Here is a 19,270-nt window from a genome sequence, read left to right as displayed (position 1 = left end):
CATTATTTTGACTGGAAAACAACAGCAACAAATACATGCATGTACTTAGCTGTGCTACTGGTATGGTGAGAGCAAGTCTTACTCTATTTGGGAACTGGTAAGTTTGTCTTTAGAAGCAGATGATTTTCCTCATATCCACTCATATTGGATGTCTCATCTCAAGAGGTAATTGCTGTTGATGATCTGAGTGGTTTGTGCCAGATGTCTTTGGCATTACGTAGTATCACAGGTCAGTACATCAGGTTAAGGAGAGTTCTGAGTAGGGGAGAAAAGCTGCCCTGTAGGAGCTTAGGCTTGCCTGATGCTGTGGTTAAGCCAACACTCATGGATGTTACAGGGCTTGTCTTTAAGCATTCACAGTAATAAAATTCTGAGGAAAAAGAGCAACCTCCATCTGAAAAATGTTTTGGTAGCTTAGCTCTAAGAAGGACTCTTAAAGAAGCATTCAGCTGCTTTACATGCTACAAATGCGGAGTGTGGCAGGATAGATATGCCACAGAGCCTAATTTCCCTGTTCACTGATATGCGGGGCAAACTTGTTCAAAAATGTTTTGGGCCACAGGCAGATATGTTTTTGTTTTTGTTTTGTTTTTTTCTTTAGGTTAAAATATGCTTAGGATTCCAAATACTTCAGACTAAACTAATCAGTTTTTCACCTGTCCTCTAGTAATACTGCCTCTTCATTCTCCTGAGAAAGGTGTATTGCTGGGATACACTACTTCCTGCTCTGCTCAGGAGGCTTGAAATACATCTGGTTCCAAACAGGTAACTTGTCATGCCGTGGTCTGTGCTTCTGTGCTGCAGATTCCCATGGATATTGGGATTTACTACTCCTCTTAATGGATGCCTTTGTAGTGCTGACAAGGGTGCTGACAGAGCTGTGAAAATACTGCGGGCAGAGAAGACCTCCACCCCAACCCAGTCAGCTTATTTCTATGTCTGTGCTGAAACCTCTAGCCAATAAGATTGAGTGGTTCTTTGGTGTTGCCAGCTAAACCCCATCTTTGCTGGAATAAATCCTTCACTACCACTTATATCTATTCTAAGTGAGAGAGATTTTTATGAAAGAATAGTTCCCTCTGTATTCAGGCCCTTCAAAGGCAAGCATTGATTCAACTTTTGTAGTCAAACATAGGTATTACAGATGGGGATGGCCCCGTGAGAATAAGAAGGAATGAATGTATGAAAACTGATCTCGTATTGCTTTCTGAACCAGTGCTATTGTGCATGAGTGTGAGTGTAGTCCCTGTATTTAATAAGAGAAGAAAAAGACAGCATTAGTTTTTGCATGTGGGTATCTGAACAGATGGCTAGAGAAATCAGAATTCAAGACGGGGACCATGAAATCCACTGTAGCAACATGAGACTGCCTCTCCTCTGCACACTTGGAGAAAATCTTTTTCGTTATATAGGTTCATCAGTATCTCAGTGATCATTTGCTTTGGGAGAACAGTTTCATCAGTAAAAGTGCTTGACTGTTAATTTAGTAACAGGACTACTAGAGCTCATTAAAATGCTGTAGTGTTAGTAGTCATACTTGGGGAAAGGATGCAGGGTCAGCCTCTTGGATAACTTGCTTTAGAGTCAGAGATTTGCAGAAGTCAGTTAACCTTGTCTTGGTACACTGCTCATTTCTGTCTGTTTCCTCTACTTATCCTCTGAGGAGAATAACTGCGGGCTTTGACTTTCTAAATGTAGAACATCCTCACAGGGGAACCTGATGAAGAGGAAATACATATTCAATACACATTTGCTGTTGATATCTTTCCTTTTGGGAACAGTAGTCTTAACCCTTAATCTGCAAAATGTGATTGTGATTACTTGAAGGGGACACCTCTGGCACTCTCTTTTGGATTTTTCATGTCACTGAATGATGATAAGCATAGAAAAAATAAATTCACGCTTTTTAGGCAAAGCTTTCTGTACAAGTATCTCTTCCGGCTTGCCTCTTGTCATAGGCCTTTTTGTAAGGTTAATGATTGTTGTAAAGATTGGGTCCAAGCAAAGAGTAAGTGAAGTATAAACTAGTAAGAGCTCAAAAAGTCTAACAAGATATTCTCCCCCATTTTTATGTGCCAATTGAAACACACCATCAGGGTCCATGTGGAAAGATAGCAGGAAGATAGTTTGTAGTCCTTTGAAGAGATGCCCTTTACCTTTATTAAATTCTGGTAAAGAAGATTCTTCTGACATAGGTTTTCTCAGCTATTTAGGAAAGGGAAGCTGTGAAGACTATTTGTCATCAGATGCCAATGAAGAACAAAACATGTATCAAACTGAGTAGGACCACAAACTTTGGGAACTCTTCCAACATGCAGAGCATGTCACGTTTTCTCCTTTGAACATGCCAAGACATGGTGGAAAGGTGGCAGAAGAAGCCTGTTTCTTCTTCCTGGCTCTAGATTTAATTTTAACATTGATACCAATTACAATCTGGAATATAACTTCTTGGTTGAAGGCTTCACTGTCAAGAAAAGAACCCCCTGTTTGTGGGATGAGGTGGAGGATTTTGTGCTCAAAGCTACGGTCACAGTTAACTCCTGACAGACTTCTTTTGTATCAGTTGCTTCTTCAACCACTTACAGTTTCAGCATCCAAAACTTCAGGACAACATTTCAAAGTTAACTATAAATTGCTGCTTGAACCTCTTTTAGGTGCCCTCAAGATCCCTTTTTGTGAGAAATAGTTCGTAGAACAGAAAGGGAGAGAGATGGGAAAGGTAAGTGTATCTGACAGAAACATGGGAGAGTTTTCTGCAGATGGTATACAGAGGATAAAATTGTAATGAACATAAAATCTGTACCTTTCTTAGCCTTTAGTTTTCCCATAATTTTTAATACCTAGTTAAAATTAAGAGCTTTAGTTCCCTAGCTAGAGATGTCTGGTAGACCTCTCTTGCTTTGGGGTTTTGGGGATTTTGTAGTTATTGTTGTTTTATTTGTTTATTTGAGAATCGAGAAGTCAGATGAAGTCCTGTGTTTGTGACTACTTCTACCTATGGTAACAAAAATCTAGAATTCTGCTGGGTACTGAAAGTTGCAAATAAATTGGCTATTGCTGTCTCTAATTCTGTTCATTAGTGCTCATACTTCTAAATACCTGTTTGCTTAATAGAGAACTTCTTTTTCTTTAAAAAAAAAAAGTTTATCAAGAGCTTAACTTAGTGTCTTTGTGTGTGTACATATAGTCTACACAATTGAATCCTAACTAAGGGCTTGTAATAAGGAAATACTTCAAATATTTCTCCTGTTCTCTCTAAGATACTAATCTTTTCTTAAATGAGATTATTCAGCCTTTTCTGGCTATACAGGCTATTCCAATTCTTCCTGTTTCAGTGTAATGCATTGACATGTTCTCCCCGCTTCTAACACTTACAAGCCTGTTTTTCAGTGAGAAAATAACTGCGTTCATAAGTGATTAATTATGATAGCTTTAAATGCTTTTTAGGGATAGAATCATTGTCTTTTTTTTATACCATTCATTTAAAAAAAAAAAAAAAAAAGGCAGGTGTCTTGCATCTGAAACTTTGAAAGTAATATTAGTGGTTCAAGGATTTCCCAACTCTGTGAAGATGATTTCTTAGCGTGTGTGTTAAACTTCAGCTGTGAAGGAAACATATATTGAAAAGAGTTTTATGATAGTACACTTTTCTGCTAGCTACAATAGAAGCTATACCTGTTATCACACATCCTTTTCTCTAGGCAAAATTATCTTGTTAAGAATCATCACCAAGTCACTTGTATAGTACACACACATTTTTTCTGTCAAACTTAATCTTGGAATTAAGATTACATATTTTTCTCCAAATCTGCCCACCCCTCAGTCCTGTAATATCTGCTTGATCATGTAGAATTTTGGAAACTGTTGGTGCTCTGTAATAAATACCAATTTCTTAGTATTACTTTATATAATACATTCAAGTGATTGAAATATGCATGTATCCACATACAGATGATAATTTGTTACTGATTAGATTATTTGCATATATTTCTTTTTCTTTAATCAAATGATATTTGCATTTGAGTAACTAGTAGCAGATTGCAGATGTCATGAGAAGGGGGCCCAGAAGAGGAAGAGGCGTATAAGAATGCTGTTACTTCTGTAGAAATAATTGGGATACCATGTGTTTCTGTGGCTGCCTGCTCTTTTTTTTTTTTTTTTTTTTTTTTTTTTTAATATGGTTGAATAGTTGTAATTTACTGATTCGATTACAGTGTCTCCGTGACAGAAGAGACCTGCATTTTGAGCAGCCTTACAACACTCATGTAGGAAGATTCTTGTTTTAAAGAAATTTAAAGATTACGTATGCATACCGAGATATCACTACTACTTTGGTCTGCAAATGTAATGTGTTCGTTTATTACCAAAATGTAGTTAAATAATAGAGGACTTTGTGTATGTAACCTTGCTAGTGAACTCAGTTGGGTTTTAAAGCTGCTTTTTTGACTCAATTTAGGACTTTAACATTTTAGTCTCAGCTTTAGTACCTGTGAGAGGTAAAGACAGCTGAATATAGCTTCTGTCATATGCAAGGCAAGTCTGCCTTTTATGAATTAGAGTTTAAAAAAGAAGATAGACTTAAACTACCTTTAAATCATTGCATTTTTTGTTTAAAAGAGTTTTATTATCCTACAGTATTCATAGGGAAAGTACTGAAACGACTCTTTGCTGAAACGTCATCATCTTCTGTTGTGCATACTTCAAGTAGAGAAGAGCAGGCGGTTCTTGGAAACATGGACTTAAAATCCAAAGAGAAGGATTTGGAGAATGTTCAGACTTTGTCAGCAGATGCCAGCACATCAGGTGATACACACTGCACATCACTTCAAGGTGAGAATGGGTAGTCCTTTTTCTGATGACATACTTCTAAACATATTTCCTTTACCTGAGTATACCGTAGTATCTACGATTTTCATCAAATTGATACCCACAGACAAACTTGAATAAAAGAGCTAGTGGTACTTGATACCTGGAATACTTGAGGTCAGTGCATCAGTCATCTGAAAGGTAAGGAAATGGTCTTGATGTATATGTGCGTATGCGATCTTTAGCAGTAGCTAATATGAAACAACAGTGTAAGCTATGATTATCTTTGGTGTAATGTCTGCTGAACAGTGGGAAGATTAGTTAAAAAGCTGAGCAGAGTTTTAGCAGTAATTAAAGATACACCCACAGATTAGAGGGAGTTGGTGATTCAGCACTTCTTCCTATCCTCATGTTAGAATGGAAGCCCAGGTGCACGTGTATATAAGAGAAGGCAAATATAATCAATTCAGGCAGTGTGTTAGTAGTAAAAAGCATTATTTTCAGCTTATGTGGATGGAATTAAAGTGGCCTGTAAATATTTTGACAGGTAAGTAAAAGTCCTGTTTCAAATGATCTATAAAATGTGGATGCTGTACCAAAAGATGGGGTTGTAAAATGGGTAACTGATGATATTTGTGAGTGATAGGCTCAGCACTTATGTGTAGAATGAGCATGGATTGCTTGATGTTGTAGTTCACCTAAAATCAAGTTTTGCCTTAACTGAAAAAGGTCATTAAACTGGCTTTTTTTTTTTTTGCCCTGTGTACTGTGAGCAGTCAGTACTATCTGGAGAATGTGATTTGGAGTAAATGAATGTGGTGTGAGTACTGCTCAGAAAAAAGTGTTATGCTGCATTTATAGTTGGAGGTAGAACTGAAAATAATATTCATATTCTGGAAAGTCATTCGACATATCTTTCAGTCTCAATTATGGACTAAAAGTTTTTGTTGTTTAATTCTGTTTTAAGGTGTACATGTATAGATTTTTACTACTGCTTTATCACAGTTATTTCTCCAGATCCTCCTTATTGCTCTACCTTTCTCCCTTCCCCTACCATACATATATGTAAGTTCCTGTCATTGAATGAAAATCTTTGCTATTCTATATGGACTGTACTAAAGAAGGTATGAGAATCTAAAGCTCTTCTGAACTCTGTGATGAATTTGTGGATAGTGCTAGCAAAATGAAATGCAAAAATGTTTTCCTGTGATAAAACATACGCTATTAGATTATCCTGGCTATTATACTTTTTTTCCCTCCCATATTGATCAATGTTGGTGGTCTGCTGTAGTAACCAAAAGGTACATGACGTTATTTATGTCCAGTGATACTGAAAGAGTATGTAGCTTAAAAGCTCTGTTATCCCTGAAAGGTTAAAACCTATAGCAAAAATAGTAGGGCATATCTCCTGAGAGTTTTTTTTTAAAAAAAAAAAAAAAAAAAAAAAAAGACCTTTTGCTAGGGCAATTGTTTTCTCATACGTGTTGCTCACAAACAAGGAAAAAATGATTGCAGGTGTGGAGCAGGAGCAGGAGATCTAAAACTTTGAGAAAAATGAGCAAAATGAGTAGTAGAATTGGAAACCTGGGCTACAGGAGAACAGTTTTTTGTCTTGTTCAGGGATCTGCTTGGCAGGAACCAATAGAAGACTGCTCCGAATTGCAGAGGAGCTCAGGAGAGCTAGCTGGTCTTCAACAATAACCTCTTTAAAGCACAAGAATGGCCCATTCTAACATGTATAAAACTGAGCAAGCGTGGCAGAATGCCTCATTGAGTTCAGACACACATCAGGGAAGGTGAGCTGGAACAAGGCAGGCAGAAGGGCAGTGTCTTCACTGTGGGAACAGTCCCACAGTACCTGAAAGACGAGAGCAGAGGAGGCCTTGTGACAGTAACCAGGTTCATCCAGCCGTCTGGCAATCGCCAGGCAAGTCAGCAGGGGAAAGACAGGTCTGAGATTAAGCTAGGAAGGCAAATTTGTAAGGGTATGTGGCATGGGACAGGCTGACAGCTGCCACACGGGCAAGCGTGGGACACCAGATGGTGCAGCCAATAGAAGAGGGGTTTGCTCCAGGGTGCTTCCCAAGAGTTAACAAAGGCAGGGTGCACCATGACAGGAGCTACCACACTGTGGGGTTGCTGTAGCCTGGGGACATACCCTGTAATGACCCCACGATTGACAAGTCCAGACAAAGGGCAAGTGACACTGCAGACCCACACCATAGACATCTCCTTGCTGTGGAGCATTCCCCACACAATGACCTGCTAATGGGCGTGTTGTTACCCACTGAGCGGGGCTGTGGGCTGAGCAGGAGGTTACCTGCTGATGTGTTATTGACTAGAGGCATACAGCTTTTGTGTAGCTGTGGGTTGGTGTTGTTTAGACTGGATGTAAAAATAGAGTAAGCCATATAGGTTTGGTGTGGACTGGAACCCAGGGTCAGCTGGTGTGTAGACCTGAGGACCCCCACATCAGCAGAGATGCCCCTGATATCAACAGCATGGTGAGGTAAAACCGGGGAAGACTAGACTGAAAGGGTGGCCCTTAAAGGGCAGGAGCGATTGCTTTACCATGCACCTGGGATTTAACTGTGGAGCTCTGATATGTATACAGGCATACCTCATTTTATTGTGTTTCGCTTTATTGTGCTTTGCAGATATTGTGGCCTTTACAAATGGAAGGTTTGTGGCAACCCTGCTTCGAGCAAGTCTATCGGCCCCATTTTTCTAACAGCATGTGCTCGCTTCATGTCTCTGTATCACATTTTGGTAATTCTTGCAATATTTCATGCAATATTTTTTTTTAGATATAATGCTATTGCACATTTAATAGACTACAGTATAGCGTGAACACAACTGTTACATACACTGGGAAACACGAAAATTCCTGTGACTTGCTTTATTATGATATTTGCTTTATTGTGATGGTCTGGAACCAAACCCACAATATCTCTGAGGTATGCTTGTACATATTTTCTGTTCTGTTACATTTCTAGCTTTACTATACTTCTAGCTTTGTTATAACCTCTCATCTCTAACAGATTCTAACGCTTTACAAATGATGCGCTCTCGAGTTCAGTGCAACTGAATCTGGGGATCCGAAAGAATCCAGGACGCCCCTCTAGTGGCGTGTTACACAGGAATGACTGCAGTCCAGCTCAGACAGGGAAACAGGGCCAAAGGCTCAGCTTACAGGCAGCTTTTGAGTAAAGGGAGGGGAGCCCCTGCTGTTTCCAAAGGGCTCTTTACAGTAGTCTGAATCAACAACAGCACCGTATCAGAGAGCTGGCCCTGAGTGCAGGCAGCTAAACTCCTAGGAAGGGAAGGTATGTGCCCTGGGCCCTTACAACACAAAAAGGAAGTAACAGAAGGTGAAAGCAGGCTACGGCTACCTAAGAGGAATATAGAGACATTGCCTAAGTATACTAGGATGAAATTAGGAAAGCCAGAGCTCCGCTGGAGTTGAAACTCATGAGGAATGTGGAAAGCAACAAGAAGGACAGGGACAGCAAGCAGGAGGATAGGGAAAATAAGGAGCAGGCCCACTGCTCACTGGGCAGAGGACTAGTGACAGAAGACAAGGAAAAGACTGAAGTACTTGGTGCTGGTTTTGCCTCAGCTTTTACTGGTCAGGCTTCTCCTTAGGCCTCCCAGGTCCCTGAACCTAGTGGTAGAGTTTGTGGGAGTGAAGCATTACCTGTGATAGAAGAAGATTGAGTTAGGAAGTACATAAGCCAATTCACGAGTCTATGGGACCAGATGGAGTGCATCCAGGGGAGCTGGCTGATGTCATTGTAAGGCTGCTTTCTATCATCTTTGAAAAGACATGTCAATCAGGAGTTCCTAGATGACTGGAAAAGGGCAAACATCAAATGCATTTTCAAGAAAGACATAAAGGAGGGTCTAGGAAAGTGCAAGCCTTTATGGAGTAAATCCTTCTGGAAGCTGTTTCCAAGCACGTGAAAGACAGGAAAGGGATTGGGAACAGGCAAGTTTTGATTTACCAAAGGCAAATTGTGCCTGACCAATCTGATTGCCTTATATGATGAGATGTTGTTTGCTTTAATTTTTACACTAAGAACAAGTGAAGAGAATGAAAATTTATAGCCTTTGTGGTTACAGATTAATCTTCTGAATGCATTTTTTTGGAAGGTGGTAATCTTGTTGGGGATGGAAGGAAAGGTGTGGAAAGACCACTTTTCTTCAAAACCCAAAAGACAAGGGTAATCACATTACATGTTGACCCCTTTTTCTGAGAGAGAGATCACTTTTTCTAAAAGTCAGCTTATTACTGTAGCCAAAACTTCCCTTTTATAACATACTAGCATGCAAGTTGTACTTGCTCTTTGGATTCTGGTTCTCCTACATAAGAATCTTTTCCTATTTTACCATAATAATCAATAATAAAATTCATATAACCAAAATAGAGATTTGTATAGCAATAGAAAAATTAGATGAGACTTTCTAAACACTTCTTCCTTTGAAGAACCTGATTCTTCCATTGCAAGAGCTGTAGTCCTTAATTTCAATAGATGTAAGAAAATACTTTTTTTTTCCTTGCTTTCAGTGTAACATTAGAGAGGGTCTAGATAAATAGCTGAGTTACCTTAAGCTACTTAGAAGTTAGGCATAAGTGTAAAATTAGCCTGAACCTCGCTGACAGACAGTGTTAAAAAGAACAAATGGAAAACTGAAAGAAGCCACTACAAATAGTAGGACTTAATTTTTCCTTCTTCCAACTAAGCTTGCCAGTATGTCTCCAAGTGCAGTATTACAAATGCTTAAGAGCCTGTTGTATCTCAGAAAAGTATTTGGCAAAGGATTAATTGTGAAAGCATTTCTAAGTGTGAATGACTCACTTGGATATAAACTGTCTAAATTTTGCATTCAAAGAGGATTAAGTTTGTTTTGGGGTTTTTTTTGCTTTCTGACTCTTGTTAGGGCAGGATCTACCTACAGCTTAATATCAACCTACAGGTTGATATTTCTCTGATCTGTAGTTCTGTGATTTCTTTACTTTTCTTGGTGCTTTCCAATCTTGCTTATCATTTATGGTACCTTTCAGTATGAATTCAAACTAGACTTACATGCTTCTGCCTGCAGACTCACTAATTGTAGGATTGGCTTTTTTAATGGCCTTCTTAGTCTCAGGCATTTTCCTTGGTCAGGATTCTAACCCCTGTTTAAAGGATTTGGGCTTACTGATTGGTGTTCAGCAACTTTTAATTTTTACAAGGAAGAGGCTGAAGAAGAATAATTGCCTACTAGTAAGATGTGCAGTATTCAGTTCCACTCTTGGCTTTTGTTTTTTCCCCTGCTTCTGAGGAAGGGTATTGAAATGCACAGAGCCTCACCCGCGTCAGAAATCTTGTGGAGACAAACTACTTGATCTATTTTTAAATAAGAGTTGATGAAGAAGAAAAAAGCTGAGCTAGTATTACTCCTAAGTTTTAATTAAAAAGGAAAAATCATATAATGCTATGTAGCTAGACAAAATGCAATTTAATCTATGTTCTTTGAATGAAAATGTGAATGTCCGTCAATAGTGAAATATCCCTGCATTACTGTCCTATATAAGGAGTTCCTGTTAGAATTCAATACAGTTGCATGGCTTTTTTTCTGTGTGTTCCAGCTCACTTTCTCCATTAATACTATTTATGCTCTCGGTATGCTGTGTTTCGGAAATCATCAGAATTGGGTCACCTGGACTGTCTCCTTGCAACCCTCATCCTGTCTTCCTTTAGTCATTATTCTATAGAAAACTTCAATTTGTGGCAGAAGTGTGTAGAAGATGAAACTTGTGTGTAAAATATGTATGGGCAGGATTCACTCTGCCAGGCTGATCAAATTGCCAAAGTGCATATGCTTAAGAAATTAAACTCTAGCAGTACACAGTGCAATAAACAGCTTTAAAGACAGATTAAACAATTCAGGTTCATTTTAGCTGTTAATTACTCTGAAAAGCTGTCTATTGTGAATAAGCTAAAGAGCAATGGAGATTATAGTTATTACACAACAAAGCGGTGTCTCACACTCTTGTCTTCTCTCAGGGGTTTAAAAATACTCTGATTACATGCTTTATTACAGTGGTGTTGTACTGTGCAAATGGGACAGATATCCAAATATGATTAGTTCTAAAGTTTAGTTCTTAACTAAAGAACCCCAGGTCTTGTGACTGGGGTGGAAATGGTACCGAAGTGGATTTCTAAGGTGGTGGCTGTATGGTTGGGGGAATGTAGAGGTCTGGATTTGGGGAATTTTTTTTTCTTCCTCTTTCTCTGTTTAGATCGGGTGGGCTGTGTGTACAATATCTGTAACTTCTGTCATTACAGAAACTGCCCTGTAGGTCAGTCTCAAGTTTTCCTAGCAATGTGTTTTTTGTTACTGTTTTGTTTTTGCTGCTGGTTGACTTGTTCCTTCCTCTTAGTCTTCTTCCACACACGCACATGCACACAAACACTGCTTTTTTGGGTTACATCTTAATTTCAAACAGCTTAGCTGCCAGAGGGAAATCTGCTGGCTTCTGTGACAACTGAAAGTGGTTGAACAAATAGTTCATCTAATAGTATGTAGCAGTTGCCTAATTGGAGTAGAAAATGCCAGCATTAGCTGTAAGTGTAAACAATCTCTAAACCTAAATGTAGCCAGCTGCAGGAAAACTAATTATCTTGAGAAGGAAAACAGAAAATGGTTTGTGTCCAAGAACTTGGTAAAATGTATTCCTTTCAGCCAGGGAAAGAAAGGGAAAGGGCGGGGGGGTGCTGACAAATGAACTTGAGGTGAGTCTAACTGTTTAGTAATTGTGTGTGTGTGTGTTAGCTTTTTTGCTGTCCACCCTGCCTCCTTGTCTGAAATTATTTTCAGTACAGTGATCACAAAACAGGTCATGTAAGATGTCTCTGCTGCCGCTGTGTACACTGGGGAATGCATTAGTTAAACTTTCACTGTCAAAACGGTAGTTACTTAAGAGTCAAATTTCATGTTTTCTGATGATATGCATGCTTACTTCCTACTTGTCTTTCCCACCAACTGTACCCTCCAACCATTAGTTGAAATTAGTGAAATAGCTTATAACTTGGCACTGAACCAAGTTCAAGGCAAATGCTGTTGTTCCCTCCCCTCCCCCCATAAATGTATATTTTGTGCTTCTGTGGTTTGCATTATTTTTGCATATAAACAGGAGTGAACTCTTATTGATTACTTCCAATTATTGAATAACAGTAAGCTTTGAAAAAAATATTAGTTTAAAAACTTAAACTTTGTTTTTACTTTTATTCTGATCAGCACATCTGTTTACTTCCTGGACTAGTTTCACGGAAGTCATCACTTAATCAGTGAGAATAATTAACTAATTGCAACATAGACATGACCCTTTAGATTCAGTGTTGCAATGCCTTTGGGGGGGAGGGGAAATTACACTGATTGACAGAGTTGTATTTGGCTTTTGGAGGGCACATTGAAGTAATAAGATCTACAGCACTAGGAGAAACAGCTGAGCTAAGTGCTAACCTAACATTCTTAAGAGGCTTTGTTCTCCTGTTTATACAACTAGAATTCTTACACATCTAACCAGAATATTGCCTGTAGACATACACTAGGAAGTATACAAGACTCTGAAGGTGTAAAGCTATATAAATGGCTTAACTCTTAGCTATAAAGCTGGTTTCCTCATTACCTCATATATCTAACTTTCACAAAATAAAAAATAGCTTGTATCACTATATAAATTAACTGTCTCATGATTTTAAAACAGCTGTCCACCTGTAGTCAGATTCTACTCTGAAATGTGTTCTGTTATTTCTCTGCTCCCTAGCTATGGTTTGTACCTGCTTCACTCCCACTTTGTTTTGTGCTTTGTTTTTGTTGTTGGTTCAAAGGAATATAGATGTTTTAACAGTTCATGGCAAAAGTTCTTTCTTGGTTGATGGGTGAGACCAAGAGAAGAAGGCTCACTACTTTTTTTTTAATCCATTTTTCTCTCTGTGACGCAGAATTTCTGTCACTTCTGTAGTGAAACCGGGACTGAATTGTATTAGTAAATCTTGTCTTCAATAAAATGGGCTATAACACAGCCTTTCTTGGTGTCTAAAAAGATCTAAAAGTCAGCGTACATGGGAGAGGTGGTGAGAGAAATAAAATTGAGCTGTCTTTTGTTCCTTGCCTTTTATGAACTTCCCATCACAAATTCAAGCCTTCTAAAAATGCTTATGTTTTTATTGACCTCAGTTTCCATCCAAAGCTGTTCTTAGTCTCCATTGAGCTGAAGGAAGAGATGAGGAAGTACCTCTGAGGGTTTTCTCATATTGTTTTGTTCCTTTAAATGCTCTAGTTCTCTGAGTACAGTTGTATCAAACATTTTGTTTTCAACCTGAAATCTAATTCCTCATTCATGTAATGAGGAACATAAATTCCATGTGTCTGTCTCGATTTAATACTTTCATTGATAACTTTTTCAATTATTTCACTAGGAATCTTAAAGTTTGGTTTAAAACATACTTGTAAAACATTATAGGTCATTTTTACTAACCACACAAAATGTGTGTAAGGAGTGAAAAGCAAAATAAGAAGTGTGTCAATCTTTATATATATATATAGTGTGTGTGTGTGTATATATATATATATATATAATATTTATACATTATATATATATATGCAAATGTGTTGGTGAAAATAAACTACCAACCTTTAGAATAAGGGAAATCAGAAGTAAGACAGCGTGACAAAATGTTAATGTGTGGGAAGGACTTCAGTAGGCCAGCAAAATAGTGAGAGTTTTGAAAAATTATGGTCAAACAGTTACCACCCCCCCCCCCAAAAAAAAATAGAAAATCCATACTGAAATCTTTAATATCTTCAATAAAGGAGTCTGCCATTGTTTGTTTGTTTACCTAAAAAAAAAAAAGAGCAATTTTAAGAGCTGAAGATCTCTGCTACTAGATAACAACAACCACTGTAGTTAGTAGATGTTTTTCATTTGGATTATGAAATTGAGTTTGAATAAGGAAGTGTTAAGATGACCTGGCAAGATGTGTTTGGACCTCTTTAGTAGCTTTTAATAAAATGGAAACTTTGTTTAAAACACAAAACAATTTAAAAGCAGAACAAATAAAATCCAAAGCAGGTGGCCTTCCCAAAGTACACAGGGCCCAACAAAAGGATGCCTGCACTGTCTCAAATACTTCTACAAGTAGTGCCATATTTAACATTAGGTGAGGATCATGATTTGGATGGTGTGATTTATTTATCTTTCTGTATTCCTTCCCCTCTAATCATATTTATGTTTGAATGAGCAGGCTGAAATGTAGCATGATAATTAAGTAGATTCCCAACAGTTTGGGAATCCATCACATAAAACCCATGGCTACCACTGTGTGATTTTTTTTTTTTTTTTTTTTTTTTTTTTTTGATCTGGTGTCATTCAAAAATTTAGTCATTGTCTTCATAAGACTGGCCAAAGTTACTCTGTTACTCTTTCTGTTTGCCATTCTGTTAAACTTGTGCACCCTCCCTGTGGGAGGGAAGTTGGGGAGGGAGTTGCTGTAGGAGTTGGTTCCAGACCTTTTGTCTGTGCTAAGCCATAGGCAAATACCAGTTCCGTAGGGAACTGTTTAGGGTAACCTTGTTCCTGAGAGACCAAGTGGTCATGATCATATGCTAGTCTTATTTCTGCATGTGTGGAAAAGAGGGGATGAAAAAGAAACTGCTCCTGCATCTTGCTAGCTTTCCAGCTGTTTTATAATTCTCACAAGTGAGCACAGACCAAAGAACCACAGAGGCTGTAGACAGTAGAAGGAATTTTGATTTGAAAATGTGTTGAAGAGCTACTTTCTTTATTTAATTAGTTTGCTACATCACTAAGTGATAAAGAGAATGCTTAGGAGAGGCTCACATTGCTAGTGAGCTAAAAATTTCTTTATACTCATCTCCATGACTTGCAAAGAAGGAGCAGCTTCTGTAGTCCTAGGCTTAGTCTTTTTAATAAAGTGAAGCACTTCTAGTGACTTGCAATATTAGGATGGAGGCTGGAATGAACTGACTTCAATGAGCATGTCACCAGGCACAAATGGTATACACCCTAAGAATCAGGAGTAGTCCTGTACAACATGATTAGGCTGCTATCAGAAATGTATGAACGCAGTAAAAATATGCTATTTCTTGAAGATCAAAGGACAATGGAATACTTTTCTCTTTGGAGACAACTGCGTACCCAATAACACAAGTTTGGATCAATCCAAAAGTTGAGTGCTGCTCTCTAAACCAGTATTCTGGACCTGATGGCCAATAGTATTGTCAAAAAGAGTTTTGGAATAAAGTAAGCATACTGTACAACTTCCCCACTGTGTTTTCCAACAGTTTGCAACTCTAGGATTAACTTTACAGGCATTGGTACCAATAAAATGCATGGCAAACACAAATTAATATAGGCTGATTGGTTGTCTGAAAGCCATCCAATAAACTTTTATTTAGGAAGTGCTGAAGAACCTTTGGAAGGAGTGGAGTGCATCTTTTTCAGTCAAAAATTGTGTTTAGTTGACTCTTCCTTGTTCAATACAACAAAGTATGGGTGGGGGGGTGAACTGGACACTACTATTTACAAAAGAAAGATTATTTTAGATTAGCTAAATAAGAAGATTTTTGCCCCTTCAGAGGATTTAAACAAGCTGGAGAAATTAGACCATACTAGTAAATGATGTTTGTTAATATCTTTATAAAGAGATTCCATAATTCTGTGAGAGTTGAATGCCTTCCTGCAGTGGTGATTTTGTACAGGAAGAATTCATGAACTACTCCACCTAGAAAAGTTGCACAAAATGCCTGTAGTTGGGTGGTGGCTATCATTTGAGTAAAACATACAACCAGCAGGAAGTGAATATTATTTCTTTATTAATTTGCTTATTACTGTTACCATTTTTCTCCCTCTCTACCCATTCCCGTAACAATACCTCAATACTGAGGGAAGAAATCCTGCTCAAGCAGCAGGAATTGTGCAGCACTCTGAGGAAAAGAATTAGACTTTCTAGTTGCACAGGAGATTACCTGAGGTAAAGGGTTTTGCCTTTGTAGAAACTGTGTGCACGCTTGTGGACTTGCAAATGGAAAATAATTCTGTGCAAGTCAACCTGTGAGCAGAGGTGGATCCCTATATGCAATATAATACCTTATGGCCCTGAAGTTATTCTCTCATACCTTACCAGGGAGGTCTAAAGCCACTATAGCTTGATGGTTAGGAACTTGGATGTCAGCTGAACAAAAATATGTATAAATTGAGGTAGAGGAGAAAGAGATATTCAGGATCACTTTTTTTTTTTTTTTCATACTGATGAAGAACAGTTTGTCTTTGCATTAATAACTGGGATGATACCTGTTTCTCAGCAGCATAGCTCAGGAGAAGCCTCAAGGTATGTATGTTCTGGAGTCTACTGTTGTGGTTTAGTTGCTGATATCACATTTGCTACACTATAAGCTTATAAAAGTTTTCTGGAGGAGAGAGTTTTCTCTATCCCTGGATTCAGATTCTCACCATCTTCAAAGACACTTGTCCTGCTAATCAACGCAGGGGAAAAGATAGTGTGTCTATACTGTGCGGCGAAAAAGAGGGGTTGTATGTGGTCATTGGGAAGTGATGCTCAAGTTGCCATTAGTGAACACTTGTTGCTGGCTCCTTGGTTTCTGTGCTTTCTGATCCACAAAAAACAATCATAAGAGAATGTACAGCAGCATCCTGCACAAGCAAAGGCTAAGCATTTTTACGGTGTTAACTAGATCTGGGGCCGCCTTTTATACTTGAGTCAAAAGTTCTATAGCCTTTGTCTTTGTGTTTTGTTCTTGATCTGGTGGGCTTCAGTCTCTGTCAAGTTTCCCTTCACTTCTAGGCTCCTTGCAGAAAAAACATTATCTACTATCGTAGAACAAACAGCTGAATTAGGAAGGTGTCTGGTGGTGTCTTGAGGACTTTCCACTGTGTGGGGGGGTTTTTTTGTTTGTTTTTTTGTTTTTTTTTAATTGCATATTGGAATGTGAATTAATCAAGGATTCTTACTAAGAGGTAAAAGTGAAGTCTTCCATATGTGTCTTCATTGCTATCTTAGCTTCTAAGGTAGGATGATGCTTGACTGATGCATGATTTTCTTTCCCTTTATCCAGTATTCTTAACTTATCTCTGTTGTTCAGAAGTTTATTAGGACCCAGATTTCTGAAAGCTTTTGAAAGACTGAAAAGTTCTAATGATTAGAATATAGCTTTGCTCTTGCAGTTCATGTTGTTTATCTATAAAGACAATCTATCAAATATGGTTATGCATATACTTTTGTTTATGATATGGTAACAGTTTGGGTTGATGTACGGGATTAGCAAAGACTAGAGCATGATTTATGGTTTACAGATGGCTTCAAGGCATGTATGGGGTAAATATGTCCTTTGGGGCCTCCCATTTGAACAGATAGACTTTAAAAAAAAAGAGAGAGAGAGAGAGAGAGAGAGAAAGTTTTGATTCATCACTCATTTATATAATAAAAACTATTACTGTTCTTCTTTGGAAGATTAAGTCTTAGTTTTCCCCCAAAAGTTTTCATTTAAGTACTTTGTCCAAAGATGTTTATAGATGTCCCAGCATAAATGCTGCTATTTGCATTTAAGTGTTGTCATGATTAAATAATAGAAAACCTAAAGAAGCTTTTTTTTTCTTTGTCTGTCTTTCAGCAGCGACAAGTGTCTGAATCCTATCACTGCTTATAAGACTAAAGGGTTTAAGTTAGTCATGAGTACTGCAAATTGAATTTAATATTTTCATGGGTTTTTTGGTTTGTTTTACAGAACTAGTATGTAAGGAAAAAAAAAGAGAAAGTACAGAGGGCAAAAAAGAAAATTTTGTAATTGTTCAGTAGGGGATAACTCGGAAACATTCATACATCACTGATTAACACTTATTTCATCATTAACGAACGCAGAAAGAGGAAAAAATCAACCCAGCTACTGGCAGTTCAGTGATTTGGCATCATCTTGGTGAAATGGTTTTGTTGAAGAATTCTTATAAATATAATTTTTGGTGGATCTTTTTCCAAATCATGTAATTACTTTTCATCTTATTGTATTATTTGTTTAATTTCCTTTATTAGGTGCTAAAATAATAATGGGTTGTTCAAGAAAAGCTGTCAGTTTTTAATGTGTTCTCAAACAAAATGGTTGCATCCTGATATTGAAAGCAACTGTAACGTAGCTTGTCAAAAGTATCTTTAATGTTCTGAAATGTATCTATCACAGATACTTAAAGTGATCAATCATGCTGAACTTTTTTCTGTTTGAATTTTTGAATTTTTTTATCTGAGAAATAGCTACATGTCTGGGTAAGTGTGTTGTCCCAGTAGAAAGATGTCTGTCTGATTTAGGTAAACCAAAGCTATTTGATTGTAGAAACATGCATTCCTAACGGGATTTTTGTTGTTGTTGTTGTTAGATTCAACTGCATTTGAAATATTTAGGTATTAGTTTGAACGCTTGCTGCAGCTCTGTAATGGGCTTGGATCATCTCTGATCCTCTGGCAAGTTTGTGGAGAAAAGAAGCTAATTGCATGAACCCGCCAAAGACATTTATATTGTACATTATATAGCAGTTTTGTCTGTCTATTTTAAAGGGGCAAATTGCCCCCCAAAAGGGAAACTCGTAGTGCTATATCTGCACTGGCTTATGGAGCTGGCTGAGTGTAAAAAGAACACACTGAACCATCTAAAATTAGTGCAGGATCTGGAGACACCATGAACATCCTGGCCTTCTGGAAAGGCTTTTGTCTCCCTGTGGTCAATCTCTAATGTCATTTTTTTTAATGGGAATTGAGCAAAAAATACAGCTTGCTATTTGGACTGGCTTCATATAACTGGAACAGAGATGCTTCTCTGTCATTTGTACAAAGTTCCTTCTGATCTAGTGAACAAATGACAAGCCTATACTGCTAATCTTGCATGTATTTTAAAATCCCTTTTTTAAAGGAGAAAGAAATCTTTCAAAAATATTCTACTGCCATCGTTGCAATGAAGTTTCATATACAATGAAATGGTTGGAAAAACTAGCCCCAAACACTCTTCCTTCAGAAAAAAAGCACATGATCACAGAGTGGTTGAGGTTGGAAAGGGTCTCTCTGGAGATCATGTAGTCCACCGCCCTGTTCAAGCAGGGTCACCTAGAGTATGTTGCCCAAGACCATGTCCAGACAGCTTTTGAGTATCTCCAAGAATGGAGACTCCACAACCTCTCAGGGCAACCTGCTCCAGTGCTCTGTTACTCTCACAGTAAATAAGTTTTTCCTTATGTTCAGAAAGAACTTCTGAAGCAGAGAAGAAATGAGGCAATGAGCCCTCTTGGTGGACAGATACACCTGACTAAGCCTCAGTAATAGTTTTCAAACTCTCTTTGTCTTTGTGCTCTTAAGAACAGCAGCTGGACTAAATCTAAAAAGTCTCCAAATTGATG

The 19,270-nt window shown here is 38.0% G+C and overlaps 1 protein-coding gene across 12 annotated transcripts in view; it reads left to right on the top strand.

Annotated features, from left to right (window-relative positions):
• ERICH1 (glutamate rich 1) overlaps nt 1–19,270 on the top strand; it is a 100,499-nt gene that overhangs the window by 15,477 nt on the left and 65,752 nt on the right. For 9 of the 12 annotated variants that reach the window (XR_010388204.1, XR_010388205.1, XR_010388203.1 and 6 more), the window contains exon 2: nt 4,636–4,830. The exons of 1 other annotated variant lie outside the window; for it this stretch is intronic. Coding sequence is in view for 6 of the 11 variants with exons in the window: in XM_064508524.1 (XP_064364594.1) it covers nt 4,636–4,830 (195 nt within the window). In the remaining 5 variants the exon portion in view is untranslated. Of the gene's footprint in view, nt 1–667; nt 766–2,654; nt 2,720–4,635; nt 4,831–19,270 lie in introns of all 12 variants that reach the window. 2 more of the 12 variants (XM_064508525.1, XM_064508526.1) reach the window with 2 other exon arrangements.

Source organism: Dromaius novaehollandiae, chromosome 3 (assembly GCF_036370855.1).
Source record: "Dromaius novaehollandiae isolate bDroNov1 chromosome 3, bDroNov1.hap1, whole genome shotgun sequence".
Taxonomy (NCBI): domain Eukaryota; kingdom Metazoa; phylum Chordata; class Aves; order Casuariiformes; family Dromaiidae; genus Dromaius; species Dromaius novaehollandiae.
This window is presented reverse-complemented; position numbering and strand designations above follow the sequence as displayed.